This window comes from Bufo gargarizans, chromosome 1 (assembly GCF_014858855.1).
Source record: "Bufo gargarizans isolate SCDJY-AF-19 chromosome 1, ASM1485885v1, whole genome shotgun sequence".
Classification (NCBI taxonomy): domain Eukaryota; kingdom Metazoa; phylum Chordata; class Amphibia; order Anura; family Bufonidae; genus Bufo; species Bufo gargarizans.
Genome location: NC_058080.1, coordinates 250,358,530 through 250,377,443, shown reverse-complemented (window position 1 = coordinate 250,377,443; position 18,914 = coordinate 250,358,530). Strand labels below are relative to the sequence as shown.

The following is an 18,914-nucleotide window of genomic DNA, read 5'->3' as shown; positions in this document are numbered from 1 at the left end:
GGGTTAGGTGCCTGAATTAAAAACCATTGTGAGAATCTTATACTGTAACCAGAAATTTTTTAAGTATGTTTTTGATTCAAGGCACCTACCTTACACGGTGTTATATGTGGAGCAGAAGGACTCCATTTAAATTAAATGCTGTGACACAGAAGACTGTCCTTTTACACCCAGTGATGGAGGTTGCAATATAATTGTAGCCTAAAAAGATGACGTAAGCAGAAGTACAGAAGAAACAGCCATAATGGGCAATTTTTTTTTTTTTTTTTACAACCATCAAGGATTCTTAATTTGAAACGGAAGAGAGGAAACAGGTGACAAAGCACTGAATGCACTCAAGTCAGTAGCAGCCATTTAAACAAATACAGACAGACTGTCTGGTAGGATTTTCTCTGTGAAAACCTTAAGGGCACAAAAAAAAATATATAAAATGAAAAGGGGATGGCCAACGATTGTGCAGGCACTAAAATGTACCAGTTTTCTGCTCAAACCGACTGCTTTCTGTCCTGTCAAAATTGCCTGAAAGCCCTGGCAGCATAGACAAAGCTATGGATGACATTTGTAACAAAGAGTGAAATACTAAATGGCACAGACAGCTTTTTTTTTTATTGTGAAATGAAAAAACTACAGTACTGCTTTTATTCATTCATGATAAGTCACCTAGAGATTAAACTTGAAGTTTGCACTAAAATACGCATCTTGTAAACAGCAGAGCAAAAAAAAAAAAAAAAAAAATCTTTTCAATCTAATTAACATCTCACATAAAAGGAGAAAAAATAAAAATCACTTTTAAACAAGCTTCACGACGAGACCCATATTGCCTACAGACAGACAGGCAGGATTTGGTCGTGTAGAATACGCCCACGTGGACCTCACACTACACGGGGACCGATGGCTATCTGAAGCTCAGTGTTCCACAAGTTAGGAAAACTTTATTAGCCCATAATATAGTTCAGTCTGCTAAGCCAGGTTACTTTAAACCGGCACCCCCTCCCCCCACGACCAGTCCGATACAAAACGCCGGAATTTGTGCCAAGGATGGGCAATAATTGACTCATTTGGCATACAAGTGCATAAACAGCTTTAAAAGGAACATAAGTGAGGAGAAGAGAAAAAAAAAAGTTTATGCTCTTTACACTATTTGACGTCAAACAGAACAAAATCCAAACTTTATATACACACACAGATCTTTTGAATTTACATAGAAAATAAGGTTGAACACAATGATTAATTCAGGCAGCTAACACATTGGTTTATGCAACTTTATTGAAGAAAAAAAAATGGAGCTATTAGTTGATCAGTCATCCATCGACTCTTGAATCATTTTATTCAGTGCTATATTAACAGTGTTTTGGAAGAGAGATGAACTAATAGCTCAGCCTCCACAAAATAATAAAATAAAAACATCAATGAAAAAAAAAATTACAAAACTTTTGATCCTTTCTGTTATTTAATGGGGGGGTTCACCTTCGAATTTCAATCTGTCATGTTTATTGACATGCATAAAATACATAACTTCTGTGGCTATATAAATTTCAACACCAATTCTCCACCCAAAACATCAGTTATGAGCATAAAGTAAATGGAAAAAGAAAAAAAAAAAAAAAAGTCTTTAACGTCTGGAGGTTGTGACCAAAATATCCATAGTAACTCCACATTGCTGAACTCTACAATAAGACAAGAGGATTTAAATTTTACCTTTTTTTAATTTAATTTTGCCTGACACTTTCCCCTCCCTACCCCAAAGAAAAGGCTCTAATCTTCACCACTTCAGTAAGAAATGAGGGATGGGTTTATCTCATAACCAAGTTACAGTGAAGACGGCGGCCATGTTTTAACACATGCTCAGTTTGTTAAGATTAAGGATCTTGGGTAATTGAATTCTGGCAACTACTTGACAGTCTAGAGCAGTTTCTGTCCAATGCTGAGCTAAAGTCTTCCCATATGAGCATGTGCATGAAGGGAGGCAGCACAAAATAAAAGAAAAAAAATTAGGAGGGGGTAAGTAGATGAGGTCTGAAAGGGAGGGGAAAACAGTAATTTAAAGTTTATTTTATTCCAGCTATAATGCAGGTGTATTTAGACTTGAAGGTAGCATCACATGGCATACTTCTGAGTCCATTCCCGGGCTATTCTGTTGTACCTAAAACGATACAGAAAAGGGTTATAAAATGCAGTAAAATATCACATTCTGCTCTGATTTTGATGGTGAGCAGTAAACATTTATTAAAGGGAATTCTTAAAATCCATGCTGGTAAATTATACCCAACTGGGCAAGTAGTTTCATTATGCAAAAATACATAATTTTAACCATGGAATATTCAAAACACCAAAGAACCCGTTATATCATGCTCGACACTAGCACCGCTGCGCACACGCATACAGTACATCGCAAGACATGTTGACAAAGTATATTAGGGTGTCCCAACGCCCATAAACTGACATGCATAAAATGCATAGGGCTTCTGCTCACTAAGCCTGTGTAGAAATACAAGCGAGAATTAGGAGGTGGGTAAAGCACGTACAGTCCACTATGGACAACCTCTTAGTTCACAGGAGGTTATCTCGTCTGATTTTAATGCCAGCTACTTTTACCATCCATCTTGCAGTCAGTTTGTATAGGGAGTGAAAGCTCTACCTACATAATCCCCAATATTTGCATGTAAGAGTAGGTTGGCACAGTTCTAAGATTTTTACAGCAGTGAACATGGCATTTATCAGCTCCTCAAACCTTCTGTAATAACTCTTCAAAATGCTGATACTACAGTAAATATTTTAGATTCAAATTTTGTAATTTATAATCACTGCTACAAAGTTGAATGAAGGTGCTCCTGTGTACCAAGTTGTATTTTGTACATGGCAAGATGTATGTTCCGAAAAAGTTTTGTTTTGGTAGCATAGCAGCTGTCTGTACTGCACAGTATAATATACATATTGCAACCAGACAGTTTTTCAACTTTATGACCAAGCAATTTTTTTTTCCCCAAGCGCGTTACTTTTTTTTTTTTTTTTAACATTTCCATTCTGTGTGGGAAAAGCTGAAGTTTTATGCACCAAAATATGAATAGTTAGGACTCATGCACACGAACGTATTTTCTTTCAGTGTTTGGTTCTGCATACAGGAACATTCATTTCAATGGGTCCGCAAAAAAAAAAAAAAAAAAGGTACTCCGTGTGCACACCAAAGTCATCTGTATTTTTTGCAGACAGCAACATAAAATACGATCGTGTGCATGAGGCCTTAGTCTGGGAGATTTGTCAAGACTGTTGTTCCCATATGCCAGTCTCAATAAATTAGGTGCATCTTACGCCCACACAAAGAAAATGTGTGCGCCAGAAACTCAAATCTACACCAGCTAAAGCTTGGCATGGACTTGGGCTTAAGAGCCATGCAGCGTAGACCTATCCACAGGATAGGTCATCACTCTGCTCAGCGAGGATCCAACACCCGGCAACCACCAATCAGCAGTTGGAGAAGGCTGCACGCCATGCGAACGCTACTTCCTCTTCATTACACTGCCAGTCGTCTCTATGTACTTGCTCCATTCACTTGTGCAGCGTAATAAAGAGGAAGCAGCGCTTGGTGGGAGTATCGGACTGCCACAGATCAGATATTGATGACCTATCCCGAGGATAGGTCACCTCCACATATCGCCTGCACAACCCCTTTAAGTGAAGTGTGGTACCAGCAGGAATTTAAATATATAAAAATTAAAACAAATTATACAGACATTTCCACAAACGACCCGACAAGGCAACTGCAATCAGTCTGCCTGCTTCATGAAAGATTTACTGGGTGCACTTGGCAAGATGTGTAACCACTATATTTTATAGGTTACTTTAAAATTTCAATGTAAATGTAGTACCAAGTATATGCATGAACTACCATATATCGAACTTTTTAGGAGGAGTTTCCAAATACCTTTCAGCTCGGACCACACTTTTACCCATTAAAATAATGCATTTAAAAATATATTTTTTTTTTATAAAACTACACTGACGAACGATATCATGAAGGTTGTGGTGTGTATAAAATGCTGAATAGCACTTAGACACCTGCCACATTGTCCATGTACAGAAAACACACAGGAATGGCAGGTTACTATTTTTTTTTATTTTGTAATTTAGGTTTTATCTGAACAAGTCAGTGTGAAAATGGCCATGGCCACCAGAGCTACAAAATGTCTAAAATGCCTGGTGTCACTGTGTGCACTACTTCTGGGATTGTATTTCATACTATTGTTAGGCAAGATTCCTTGCAACAAAATGGGCCCAATCACTGTAGACCAAGACCCCTAAAACTTCCTGGCTGTGCACCGGCATCAGTGGGGTGGGGGGGTGGGGGGGGGGGGGGGGTTTGAGAAGACATGGATGTATACACTTTTCCATCAAGATAGCTGTGAGGATAAGCTGTTAAGTTTTATGCTGTATGTATGGTATTTGGAGGCGAGGTGGCAAAGTAATTGCAATGGTGTTTAACTTTTATGGGGCATAATTGTCAGTTTTATTAGGTTGATAAAATAAGGAGATACAAAATTTATATAGCAATTTTGTGTTATTACTTTTGCACTTGTGTTATTACTATTACTTTTGCACAAAATGGTATTCATCACAATCACCTCTAAATTAGTCTTTAGCAGAAATCCATGCAGCACCCAAAGCTAGTCATTTCATAGACCCATATGTAAAGCACTCTTACCCTACAACATAGCGTATTTCTCTGTCCATTCTCTTGCTAGCCTATTGTACCTAATAAATTAAAGATACAACTTTTTGGAAGCAGCCACTAAAGGCCCCTTTCACACAAGCGAACTGAATCCTGACCCATTCATTTCAATGCGTACGAGCATCGCTTTTTCATGCATCAGGTTTGCGTTCAGCAAAAACCCCACAAAACTAATGGAGCTTGTGCGAAAAACAGGTGGTGTCTGAATGCAATGCATTTTCCACTGCTGGTTAGGTAGAAGTTGTGTTATGCTTCACGCGTGTGGGAGGAAAAAGAAGTAAAATCTGATTGCATCCACCAAAAAACAAAAAAAAAAAAAAAACATTTTAAAAACATTGAATGCAATCGCAGACCAATCACCAAACAGACTAAACCATCAGTTTTTCCCTGAAGAGACCCAGACTCATTCCATATCACTCGTGTTAAATAAGGCGAAAGCCTGTATTAGACAGGCAGATCAGCGTTCCCTACCAGCAATCGCTTGCAAGCGGAGAAGGCCGTTATTACATGCAGCACGAGGAGCGATAGATATGCCATCGCACACTGTCTAGTGGCGGATTGCTATTAGACAGCAAGATCTACAGCTGGCAAGGGCTGATTTTTAAGCATGCTCAGAACTGCTCATTCATTGGGCAATTGGAGTCAGTATTACACTACAAGAAGTCGCTAACGAGCGTTTATGCGAACGCTTGTTAGTGATTATTGGCTGATGTAATACAGCCTTAAGAAACAAGCTGCTTCAAATGCACGGATGCATCCTAGAACCAAAGAGCTCAAGAAAGACTTACCAAATAAAACTTAACAGCGAACCCGTCACCATGAAAATGCCAATCTACTATGGAAATTTCATGGAGGTGGCCCTGTTCAGTGACTGCAAGCCTCATATTCCTGTACACACCATGATGGCAGTCACAGTAGTACCAACGAAAAGTTATACAGAACCTTCCCATGAAACTATCATTCTGCTCTGCCTCGCTGGCACAGTGACAGGTTTGCTTAAATAGCTGAAGGCAGAAATGACAGCATTACTGGAGCTACTGAGCATGGAAAGCATACTTACTTTTCCCTATCTGTTTTGTAGATCCGTGCAATCTCTGGCACTAGAGGGTCATCTGGGTTGGGGTCACATAACAGTGAACAAATTGACAAAAGAACTGAAAAGTGAAAAACAGTCAATAAATTAGTGAAAGCAACTAAAGCCGACCAGTATGAATCAGCAACATCTAAAGCATAGTCTTTATTTGGGAAATGTGGTGAAAAGTTATCAAAAAGCTTATGAATACCATTGAAGGCTATATGCTGCCAAAACATCATTATGGGCGGGGTTCAACCTCTAGGAAAAAAATTAAATTTTTCTAAATATTGAGAGAATTTTTAACTGCAGCCTGTAATGTTTAATGCTCTGGCGCTACCAGCTTGTATGTAACATTAATATCTGTAAGGTTATAGCTTAATAAAGGATAGACTCACCCTTAGAAATAGTTAAAGCTGGGGACCACTGTGATCTGAGAATGTCAAGACAAATGCTGCCATTGCTGTTAATATTTGGATGGTAGATTCTCGTTGTAAACGCAACCTATAAAAAAAAAAAAAAGCAAGGATAACATACAGCACAACATTTAAGCCTTAAATTCATTTTACTTTAACAAGCATTCTGTTAAAGGGATTGTGCAGAGATTTATACTGATGACCTATAGTCGGGATAGGTCATTATCTGATCAGCGAAGGTCCTACACCTGGCCGCTCCGCCAATCAGCTATTTGAAGAGGAAGCGGCGCTCCAATTGAGCACTGCCAATGCTCCAGATGGCGACCAAAATGGTAGAATTGCGAAATGGTGGCAATTTTGTAGTCTTATCGCCATTAGCGCCTAGACCCTCCTCTGCTCTGCCTCTAAGAAAATAAATAAAAAAGACTGGCACACTCCGGCATCGGGAGACAGCCCCACCTACACAAGTCGCCATTGGCTGCCGGGTCTAAAGCGCAAATCACAATCTGCCGGTCTGGTAGGTGAGGAGAGCTCCTCCCACTGATTCAGCAGAGCTGCATGTGCCAGTGTACACTGCTGACATGGGGAGCTCCTGGGTCCTGCGTCTCCGCTCAGGGCTATGTTACCGCTGGGAATAGGCAGCACTGTATTTTCGGGGGTCCCATAGCAGTCAATGAAGGAGGAAAGGGGGGGGGGGCTTTTCCTTTGGCATCTCTTGTTTTGGAGATGCCAGAACCCGCCTCTGTAGGACGTTTATGGCATCTTCTAGTTTTATGTTCAAGGTTGGAGTACCCCTTTACAATCCTGGGTGCCTGCATCATAACTGCCATGGGGTGCCATACGGGCAGTGGGGCGGAGGAGACGTTCCGCCAGGAGTGTTCACGGACCTGGTTACCATCCCTACAGGTCACAGCCATAACCACCCTCTGCCGTATCGGATAGTCTGGTCACAGCCATAGCCGAATCTGGCTAGTCTGACAGGTCATGGAAAGGTGTACAACCCCTTTAACTGCGTGGGCTGTAGCTTAGAAAACCCCATGCTCCTAAGCATCCCAGCTATATTATATGTATTTTAAAATTAGTCAGGTTATGAGCCAATGGCTCCTTGATTTTTTATTTTTATTTATTTATTTTTTTTTTTAAGTCTGGAACACTGACTGCTTTCTGTATTACACTGCTCGTTTTCTAAGAATGAAAAGTACTCATTCCATGCACTTGAATGGAGCGAGTGCATGTAATTACACTACGCCGCTGCTCCGCAGGAGACGGGTAGTGTAATCACCAGGAAGCGGAGCTCGCATAGAGCACTACCCCCTCAAACAGCCAGTAGGTCCTCAAAATAAACCGCTGCACAACCCATTTAAGATCTGTTCCTGCGTAGTCAATCCAGCTACATGATCTCAAGCACTTTCATGTCTCAGCTTCAGTAGCATTAACCTTGGAGTTTATAAGTACATTGACCGTTTATATGCAGACGTTTATCACTAAAAGTCAGTTCCATTCCTCAGAACAGGGACATTTTGGCAAGCAGATAAATGAAACCACAGAAAAAGTTGCTGCTGTGTGAATATACCCTATTAGCCTATCGATTAACTAATACATAGCATCCACTTGTACTGCAGTATAGCAAATACACCAAGTTTATAGAAAGGAAGTGTCTTCAATATAAACATAATAAAAATACATTTATAATTTTCCTTCTACATAATGATAGAGATATACATCTATATCTCTATATATTTTTCAAACTGTTCAGATTTTTTTTTAACCACTGCCTATTTTGGGTCCAATTATCAGGCATTTATTCATCCTGGCATTCAAAGAGAAACCACAATTCTTTTCCGTCAATGTAGCTGACTGAGGGCTTGTTCGTGTGTTGTATTTTTCAATGGAACAACTTTAAGGTGAATAACACTTAAAATATCCTGGTGGCAGTAGACACAGTAGACACCCTGATTCACCCAGTGATTGCCAATGACTTATGCATCAGCCTGAAATCAGGTAAGACGCCCTGTGTGCCACTAATGATTTGTGCCCCCAGTTCCCCCTGACCCTCTGTGCTAGCATTGATGGCAGCAGCAACAGGCAAAATCTGTGCTGGCACCGATCGGCTGTTTAACCCCATAGATGCCACTGTCAGCAGCTGCCTGCGGCATCCATGGGGTTGAGAGGGAGGGAGCTCCCTCTTGCATCGTGCCGCGGCTGCTGCAATGGCAGCAGTCCAGTGGTTGTCATGGCAACCTGATGCCTTACAAAAGGTGCCCGGACTGCCATGCATTTAAAAAAGGTGTCCGAGCTGCCATGTATCTAAGGCCGATAAGACCCTGAGGGTCTGATCAGCCTTAGTGTAAGTGTAGCAGTGCATTGCAATAGATGACTATTGCAATACACTGTATAGTGATCAGACCCTCTGGATCTTTAAGATCCAGATGGGTCTATTACAAAATAAAAAAAATACTGGAGTCCATTGCCTCCCATTGCCCTACTTCACATTACAGGGATCATGCTGTAGATGGGGGTCAGTAAAGTAAAAGCATTAGTGGGAAAGCAGCACAGGTACAATATACTGATTTAATGTAATGCAGGGCTCGTCTCTGATTAGCTGTATGTGAGGATACACACTCTTAGGTAGTGGAGGAGGTTGTCTGCATTCTGATTGGCCCTGCATGTGTGCTAGTGCAAGTGAGTAGAGCAAGGGCTTATGGGAAGTGAGGGAAACGCAGGATGGCCTCAAGAAAGGGCAAACATCACCACAGGAAGTGCAGCAGAAGGCATTTTAGGAAGAAGCTGAAATACAGGCACAGTAATATGGTTGCTAAGGGCTTAATACAGACATCAGAAAGGTAAAATTAGCTGAAAAATGCAGCTTCATGAATATCTTCCCTTTAGCATAACATGTTAGGAATTTAATTTTTGGTAGTGAAATGGCAGCTACACCAACAGTGGATTATACGGTATGTAATTATACTGCCACCTAGTGGACAACTTTAGGTTCAGTGGTTAGAAAGCTACAGAGCAAGTTGCAGTCTCCACTTGTCACTCGTTTCTCTAAACCTCACATTTCACTGTAACCCTGTCATCAGGGGCAGCTTTTTTTCAGGTCACACTATGGGAATTAATGCCAAGACACCTGATCACATTTCTACAATACAACCCTTCTGTACAGCAGCGTATGCCGGTCAGCGGGAGATGGATGGACAGAATGCACGGCCTTAGAGCCGAGTGTTACAGCCCCACTCCTGACACTCATTTTAGGGTAGTGGGGTACTCACTGCACCCATAGGACCACCAAGATGAAAGTATGTCACATGGTTGGAACCAGCACCCAAACACTACATACATTTGTGTCAAGTGTTTTTGCACACTTGGGGAAGGCGTTTGGTACAACTTCAGATTGCTGCATTTTCATAAATACATTCTTAAAAACTACAGAAACTAAAATGCTGCATACAAAAGGCACTGTTAGGGTGGTCTCACTTACAATTTTTAGGAAACCACTGAATTTTAGAGGCCCATTTTTTCACCCTCAAAAACGTGCAGGCCAGATTTTTGCCACAAGTTAGGCTACTTTCACACTTGCGTTCGGAGCTGATCCGTCTGGTATTTGTACAGACGGATCCGCTCCTATAATGCAAACGATGGTATCCGTTCAGACGGAACCGTTTGCATTATATTTTACAAAAAAAAAGTCTAAGTACAATTTGTATTCAGACGGATCCGTCCATACTTTACATTGAAAGTCAATGGGGAGCGGATCAGTTTGAAAAATGCACCATATTGTGTCACCTTCGAATGGATCCGCCCCCATTGACTTCCATTGTAACTCTGGACGGATCCGTTTGCCTCTGCACGGCCAGACGGACACCCGAGTCTGCCTGCTGAGCGGAGGACAGACGGTGCAAGACTGATGCATTCTGAGCGGATCCGCATCCACTCAGAATGCATTAGGGCTGGACGGATCCGTTCGGGGCCGCTTGTGAGAGCCTTCAAACTGAACTCACAAGCGGAGCCCCGAACGCTAGTGTGAAAGTAGCCTTAAAGGGGTATTCCCATCAGGGACATTGATAGGCCAATGTCAGAGAGAAGGAACAGGGAGCAGCCACCCTCGATTCACCCCTATGGGAGTCCTGAACACAGCTGAGAGATGAGAAATGGAGAACACAGTGCCCTCCTTCACTTTCAGGACGCTGTCCTCTAGATAGGACTGGGTCCCACTCCACAGTATGCTCTAGGTAAGGTTTTTGTTTCTAAGTTCTAACTCAGACTTCATTTTATTTCACCAACTATCAGAAATAGCCAATAATTTAGTAATAATTTTCTGTAGATGGGCTTTTTCTTACAATCATGTAAGTAATCAGGCTGCGTAGAACATTACAATAAATAGCTTAATAATGGAAAACACTGCTATACACCGATTTTTTTTTCTTCAGGAATTTCAGAAAAAGTTTGAAAAGCTATATATGTCCTGGTAATGCTGGTAAGGCCACTTTCACACTGGCGTTTTGGTTTCCGTTTATTAGATCCTTTCAGGGCTCTCACAAACTGTCCAAAAACTGATCAGTTTTGCCCTAATGCATTCTGAATGGAAAAGGATCTGCTCAGAATGCATCAGTTTGCCTCCAATCAGTCTCCATTCCGCTTCGGAGGCGGACACCAAAACGCTGCCTGCAGCATTCCGGTGTCCGCTTGACAAAACTGAGCCAAACGTTTTCTATGACACAATCTGGCACAATAGAAAACGGACCTGCCCCCCATTGATTTTTAAAGGTGTTCAAGACTGATCCGCCATGGCTTTGTTCAAGATAATACAAACTGATCCGTTCTGCGGATCAGTCTGTGCAGATCCATGACGGAGCCGCACCAAACGCGAGTGTGAAAGTAGCCTAATCAAGTGCAAGTCTAAATGGAAATAAAAGAAAGATGCAGAAAAGCTGTAGCATTCACTCCTCGTCATCAAATGGCTGTCTGAGAATTAATACTGCACAGGGTATACCAGGGTACTGTAGTTCAGCTTCCATTCAAGTCAATGGGCACTGAGTTGCAGTACACTGGTGCAAGAAACTACACAGTGGACGGAGCCTTCCATCATTAGATGAGCAGTAAGAGCATTTAGGCATATGGGTTATGTTCCCAAATACCTCTGCATCCTTCTCACTGCAGCGCCATAAAACCATCACCCAAATAAGCGGTAACGAGTCACCTCACATCTATGCCGTACGGCCCAAACAGTATACCTCATCAGACAACTGCTTCAGGTGTTTCGGGTGTGGCAGCAGCATAAGCACCAGTGTGGGGAGAACCGGAAAGACTGGGTAGCTTCAGATAGTAAATGGATGACACATGCAACTGAATAACACGCGGTCATGGCATTAACCTACATCAGGAAAAGGTGGAGCTGTATTTGGCTCACTTATCACTTCTGTGGCCCAGTGATAGTATGTAGAAATCCTGCACAAGAGCATTTGATTGGGATCATTTTAATAACCTGTAAACACAGATAATGAGGACTGTACTGGGCCAAGATGACAAGCCGCCTACCTGGCTTGTGCACATTCAGGTTTTCTGTTGCAGTACTGAAGCTAAAGCTAGGTGTAGAATCACAAAAACTGAAGGAAAATCTGGAAAGAGAAAACAACCGGCACTCTTACAATGGGAGTAATGAGGGAACTAAAATAAGGTTAACACTATTTAATAACATTTTTAGCATACGATTCGATAAAATTGCATAGATACATAAATCAAAATAAAAGGATGTACAGGATAGGATTATAAGTCCAAGTAACTTAACTCTTGTCCTCCTGAGGTGGCTTTCGGTATGGTTCTTAATCATACAATGATTAAAAACCGCATGGGTAAAACGCATGGATGATGGTAAAAGCGCATGAGATTATATTATAGCGCATAGAGTGGTATTAAGGTATAACGATAGTCTCTCTGTAGTGTTCCGACATATGATGCAGTGTATCAGATTGTTACTCAGTTTCGAGCTGGCTCTTGTTGTTGTGGCGTGCCACGTGCAAGTGCTCTGTGCGCCAAGTAGTTTGTCGGTTACGATATTTTTTTTTATTATTTTACGAATTTTCGGAAGTTTGAATTTCGCGATAGAGTTAATCCGGACGTTGTATCCGTCCGCAGTTGTTGTGCTATATACTCCAAATATCATGATGATCTTTACAGAGGACATTTAAATGTGAAAGTCCTTATTGAATTTTTCATATAAAAATCGCATGGCCATGCTCCAAGGACTTCTGTGAGCTGTTTCTCAGCTTTTCCAGACGTGTTTCGAAGTAATCAATACTTCCTCAGTGGGTTCACTCACAATGGTAAATCTCCTGTTTTTATACCCAATATCCCCAGGTAAAAATGTAAAATCGAAACTCTGGAGTGGATTTTTCAATCCCATGTCTCCATATTGCATTTTTCATGCATTTAAATGTCACTTCAAAAAGGACGAATGTGATTTTTATGCGTTTTTTTTCGTCTGCAGTTTTCCCTAACTGCATAGTATGTCTTACTGATTATTTTGTATTAATAAGTTCGGAACATGAAATGTACCTAAAAACTCATAACAGCGTAAAATAGAGTTAAAATCACTGATACAATCACAAAACATCACATATCTTTATATGTATACGTGTATCTTTATAGAGATGTGAGGTCTATATCAAGATACACATATAAAGATGTGATGTTTTGTGATTGCATTTAGTGATTTTAACTCTATTTTACTCTATACGTTATGAGTTTTTTTAGGTACATTTCATGTTCCGAACTTAATACAAAATAATCAGCAAGACATTATGCAGTAAGGGAAATCAGCAAACAAAAAATATGCGTTTTACCCATGCGCTTTTTCTCAACTTTGTATGATTGAATAAGCCATACCATACCAAAAGCCACCTAAGGAGGACAAGAGTTAAGAGTTACTTGGATTTATAATTCTATCCAGTACATCCTTATTTTATTTTGATATTTTATGTATCTATGCAATTCAATTTTATTGAATCGTATGCTATAAATGTTTTTTAAATTAAATTAAATAGTGTTAACCTTATTCTAGTCCCCTCATTACTCCCATTGTAAGAGTGCCGGTCGTTTTGTTTCCATTTATCAGTTTTTGAATAGGGTGATTCAAATCAGACCAGAGCACCTGACTACAATTAGTGAGCCGTCTGAATTTTCTTACATCAGAAGGAAAATCTGCCTGTGTGCGGAGGGGGCTTTTTACAGGTTTCTTTTTAAAAACAACAGTAAATGTGTTTCATCTGTAAGAACTGCCCAGCCAATTATCCCAGCGCTATAACATGCGGAAACAGGCAGGATAGGAAATGACCATACTGTCTATAAGGTTAAAGAGAGGTGCGGTTACTTCCATTGGCAGCCAGAGGCCTAATGAAGATGTACTGGTCAGACCTAGTAGGTTATGATGACAGGCACACTACACTGTTATAAAGAATTACAGAAGTGGATTATACTAGATCATGCTGCCTATTAGTCACACCATGAAGAAGAAAAAATGAAAATTAAAGGGGTTGTCCCACTTACAATCCCAGAAATGAAAAGCAGTGCTGTATAGGGGTACTTTCACACAAGCGTTATTCTTTTCCGCCATTGAGTTCCGTCCTAGGGGCTCTATACCGGAAGAGAACTGATCAGATTTATCTTAATGCATTCTAAATGGAGAGCAATCCGTTCAGTCTTTTTGACCTTTCATGAAGGAGATAATAGCGCAGCATGCTGCAGTTTTAGCCCATTCTAAAATTGCGGAACACTTGCAGATATCCCAGATCCGACATTTTTCCCCACATTGAAATGCATTAATGCCCCAAGTGTTTCGGCAAAACGGATCTAGTATTGCGGTCTGCGCATGCTCAGGTGGCAAAAAATTTGAAACAAACAACTGTTGGTTCCATTTTTCTGGATGATACTGGAGACAGATTTGGCATTTAAATGCATTTGTCATATGGATCAGGATCCTGATCAGTCTGACAAATGCCAGTTTGCATACGTTCCAGCGACGGAACCTTCTGCCGGAATCCTTTGCCGCAAGTGAGAAAGTAGCCTTACCCAGCACCACCTACTGCACTGTGGACAGAGCAGCTGATCAGTGGGGTGCCAGGAGTCAGACCCTCGAATACGCTACTGATCGCTCATCAAAATCAAATCCCAGAGAACCTCTAACACTGGAAAAAACTATTATTCTGAAATGGGTAAAAGCCACAACATGATCCAAAAACTAAAAAGGTAGGACCACCAATTTTTCAGGTACAAAAGTAAAATAAAGAGGAAAAAAAGGCAAGCACAACCACTTACTTTGGGAGGTTTGAAGGGGTAGTCTGTTGGAAAATGGATCGTCAAGAAAAAAACACCGCCTTGATATGGACTGTCATTCTGTCAGAAAAGTAAAAATGCTAAGTTAAAAAAATAAATGGATGTATATTTGAAATATTCTGTGAAAAGTCATTTCAATTTAGAGTTGTAGAACAAACCAACAGCATAGTGTCAAGAAAGTTGCAGGTACTTAATATGCTCCTGTGCATTACAGACCAGATGCAGCAATTCTTTATATCAACTATTAAAGGGGTTGTCCAGGTTCAGAGCTGAACCCGGACATACCCTTATTTTCATCCCGGCAGCCCCCCTGAGCCTAGCATCGGAGCATCTCATGCTCCGATGCGCTCCAGTGCCCTGCGCTAGAGCACAGGCTCTTGTGTTTTCAATAACACTGCCGGGCGGCAACTTCCGCCCAGCAGTGTGTTCGGTGACGTCACCGGCTCTGAGGGGCGGGCTTTAGCTCTGCCCTAGCCGTTTTACTGGCTAGGGCAGAGCCAAATCCCGCCCATCAGTGCCGGTGAAGTCACCGGGGTTCCTGTCAGCCCCATAGAGAGCCCCGGTACGTCACCGGAACTCAGAAAAATGCCTTTGCCCTGTGTAATTTAGCGCTGGGCAAAGGAGAGCATCGGAGCATGAACTGCTCCGATGCTCATGTGAGGGGGGCTGCCTGGGTGAAAATGGAGGGCTGTCCAGGTTCAGCTCTGAACCTGGACAACCTCTTTAAGTGTCAGGAAATGTGTTGCTCCAACCCTGCATCAGTCACACCACTTTCTTATGACAGAAATGATACTAGTCTGCTGTGATAAACTACTTGCCTTACACCATGGATGTCAAACTCATGGCCCTCCAGATGTTGCAAAACTACAACTCCCATCATTCCCTGATAGCTGTAGTATGCCCAGGCATGATGGGAGTTGTAGTTTTGCAACAGCTGGAGGGCCACGAATTTGACATCCCTGCCTTACACCTTCAGCAGCCAGTGACTTCTTGACGTGGCTGCAGTGGTGACATCCAGCTGCAGCCAGAGGGCAGACAGGGCCCCTACAAACAGCTGATTGGCAAGGAGGCCAGGAGTCAGATCCCGTCACCAATATCAGCTTTATGTGGTGCAATACAAGTTTCTTAGGCTTGATTTAGAAACCATTTGAGATCGCACTGGGAGGACCTCCCAACATACTGTATATGGTACTGCCCCTATAGAACAGTTTGGCAAACACAGGGCAGGAATATGTTACTGCATGTGTCTATATACCTGGGGGGAGATTTATCATGAGTCAATATTAGTTTGGCTTGAGTCTGTTGGTGCACAACTTTCCCAAACATTGTATGTTTGCTGAAACTGATGCATCTTTAAACCTGGACTCCGGTTTTCCACACCACCTCATTACTGGAGCGGGTTTCCAATTTTTATTTTTTATTAATTGGGCGTGCAAGGCTTGATGAAATTCCAACAAACCCTCCCCCGGCACATATGGTAGATTGGTGGGGAATTGACTTTCAAAAACTGCTAGGAAGGGGTACCTCAGTCCACCTTTCATGGGACGGATGGACTGGCAAGGGATCTGCTACAGCCATACTTAACTACCCAGAAGAAAATGGTTTCTCACAATTCAAAGTGATTTAATTAAACCCCAGAATAAAGAGCTCCAGGTCCTTCACACTGTTCACTTGAATCATTTCTTTTATCACAGAAAACCTCCAAGCTAAGGCTACATTCACATTAGCGTTCAGGGCTCCGCTTGTGAGTTCCGTTTGAAGGCTCTCACAAGCGGCCCCGAACTGATCCGTACTGCCCCAATGCATTCTGAAAGGATGCGGATCCGCTCAGAATGCATCAGTCTGGCACAGTTTGGCCTCCGCTCCGCTGGCAGACACCTGAACACTGCTTGCAGCGTTCGGGTGTCCGCCTGGCCGTGTGGAGGCAAACATATCCGTCCAGACTTACAATGTAAGTCAATGGGGACGGATCCGTTTGAAGTTGACAAAATATGGCTCAATTTTCAAACGGATCCATCCCCCATTGACTTTCAATGTAAAGTCTGGACGGATCCGTCCAAGCTACTTTCCCACTTAGAATTTTTTTAAAAATATAATGCAGACGGATCCGTTCTGAACGGATCCCATCGCCTGCATTATATGAGCGGATCCGTCTGTGCAGACCGCAGACGGATCCGCTCTGAACGCAAGTGTGAAAGTAGCCTAAGTTGTACTTGATGCTTAGGGTGAAGCCCCATGAATGTTAAGTAAATGTATAAGGCCTAGTTCACACTTCAGTGATCGTGGGCTAAAACTGGGGCAGGCAGTTTTCCCTTATACCTCATTGTGGAGGCTCCACTCCTGGTTTTGGGTCACAATCACTGAAGTGTGAACGAGCCCTAAAAATCTATATTCAGTCCTACACAGGAGTTGCCATATTGAGAACAGAACAATTAGGACATCATTTATCAAAACCGTTTTAAGGAGTAATCCGGTAATCTGACATCAACTATTAGATTGGAGTGTCCTACCACTGGGAACCACGAAAGGAACACAACAGCATGTGAATCATGCGCACTCCTGCTCCATTCAGGTCTTTAGGGCCTAGTGCTGTACTCAACTATCTTCAGCAGCGCTAGACCCGACTCTCCCTTCATAATGGGGGCGCTGCTGGGTATGCGGGCCACGTTCCCCTGACCAGTGGCGGTCCCACTGGTAGGACCCCCTCTGATCTAACAGTTGGGGATAAGTTCCAATTACCTGACCCCATCTTTAAGGCTGCACCACACTACGGGAAGTATACAGCACACAAGGTGCTTTGCTCATTAGCTGGCTTCTTTTGCCTCTCGCTTCTTTTCAGACGCAGCTTTCTGTGCTTTTGGGTTTTTTGTTTAGGCGTTTCCATGACACCTTCACTGCAGGTAAAAATGCCATAAAGAGAATGCCAGTGGTAAGGCACACTGGCCCAGATTTACTAATATGTGCACCAAAAAAAAAAAAAAAAAGCTAAAAAAAATTGGTGCAATTTGGCTCATCTGGAGTTCCTACACTTTTTGGCAACAAGTTTTCAAATGGGTGGAGCATAGCAGGAAGCGGGCAGGGCTTCATGGGAAGGCGTAGCTCTAAGGTGTCTAAGCTCAAACAGTGTCCATTATCCTCCAGCCTGGGCCCCTGCAATAAATTTGGTGCAGGTCTACATAGCCTAAGTTTACACCATCTTCCCAATTAGTAAACCTGGGCCACTGTGTGCAAAAAAAAAAAAATAAATAAATAAAAATGCCAGATTTATTTTTCCGCACAGGTTAGGCTACTTTCACACTCGCGGCCAAGGATTCCGGCAGGCAGTTATCCGTCAAAACATACGCAAACTAATGGCATTTGTCAGACGGATCATGATCTTAATCCGTCTGACAAATGCATTGAAATCACGGATCAGTCTTTCCGGTGTCATCCGGAAAAATGGATCTGGCATTTCTCACATTTTTTGCAGTCTGCGCATGCTCCAGATCAATTTTGCCAGGGTCGGATCCAGCATTTAGGCATGTCAATGGCAAAAAAAAAAAAAAAAAAAGTGTTCCGAATTTTGGACCAAGCTAAAACTACAGCATGCTGCAGTATTCTGTCCTGAAAAGTCAAAGACTGAACTGAAAACATCCCGAACGGAATGCTCTCCATTCAGAATGCATTAGGATAAAACTGATCAGCTCTTTGTCAGTATTGAGCCCCTAGGACGGAACTCTATGCTGGAAAAGAAAAATGCTAGTGTGAAAGTACCCTTAATACGTCGGAACCAGATGCATATGTGTAAGCGCTCAGCAAATCACAGCTTTTCATTCATGGCTTAACATTCACAATCCATTCAGCTGCACTTAAGTTACTATGGCAACAAGACCAGTTTTGCTGTGTTGATAAATGAGGCCCATAGGGGTCACGTACTGTTCTGTTAACATGACAATTTACCCAAGTTTACATGCGTTAATAACTGGGAAATATTCATTTCTTTGGCGCAAGAACAGATACACAAGTGACAGTTTCACATCCAAACAATTGGACAAATACTGCAACATCTAATGGTTTTTTACTTACAGGGCCCATAATTGTGGCTTGCCAATGAAACACTGGAAGAGAAAAAAAAAAAAAAAAAAAAGAGGATTTCATCACAATACCCAATGCTGCATTTATTACATATCAGAGAATCACCAAGTTGAACTCAATAAAATCAAATATTAAATAGTCTCCATACTTTATCACCTAGCTATAATATCCCGTCTACATTCAGTGCACTGCCTGTGCCGTTCATAGTGCACCCTGCCTCAGGAAAAAAGTCTAAGGCATATTGGTACACCTTAGACTTTCCAGGGCACAGGTGCCCACAGAGTGCCACCTCTCGCAC

General features: G+C 42.0%; 1 protein-coding gene across 2 annotated transcripts in view; it reads right to left on the bottom strand.

Moving 5' to 3' along the window:
• Nucleotides 1-1,228: 1,228 nt before the first annotated feature.
• The window catches only part of LOC122944262 (ubiquitin-conjugating enzyme E2 D2), a 43,098-nt gene continuing 25,412 nt past the window's right edge, over nucleotides 1,229-18,914 (bottom strand). The window contains exons 3-8 of one of the 2 annotated variants that reach the window (XM_044302502.1): nucleotides 18,608-18,639; nucleotides 14,525-14,602; nucleotides 6,194-6,299; nucleotides 5,784-5,877; nucleotides 4,697-4,746; nucleotides 1,229-2,140 (exon numbers count right to left, since the gene is read on the bottom strand). In XM_044302502.1, coding sequence (XP_044158437.1) covers nucleotides 4,698-4,746; nucleotides 5,784-5,877; nucleotides 6,194-6,299; nucleotides 14,525-14,602; nucleotides 18,608-18,639 — 359 coding nt within the window. In that variant the 3' untranslated portion in view covers nucleotides 1,229-2,140; nucleotide 4,697. The remainder of the gene's footprint in view (nucleotides 2,141-4,696; nucleotides 4,747-5,783; nucleotides 5,878-6,193; nucleotides 6,300-14,524; nucleotides 14,603-18,607; nucleotides 18,640-18,914) is intronic. The other variant, XM_044302503.1, reaches the window with a different exon arrangement.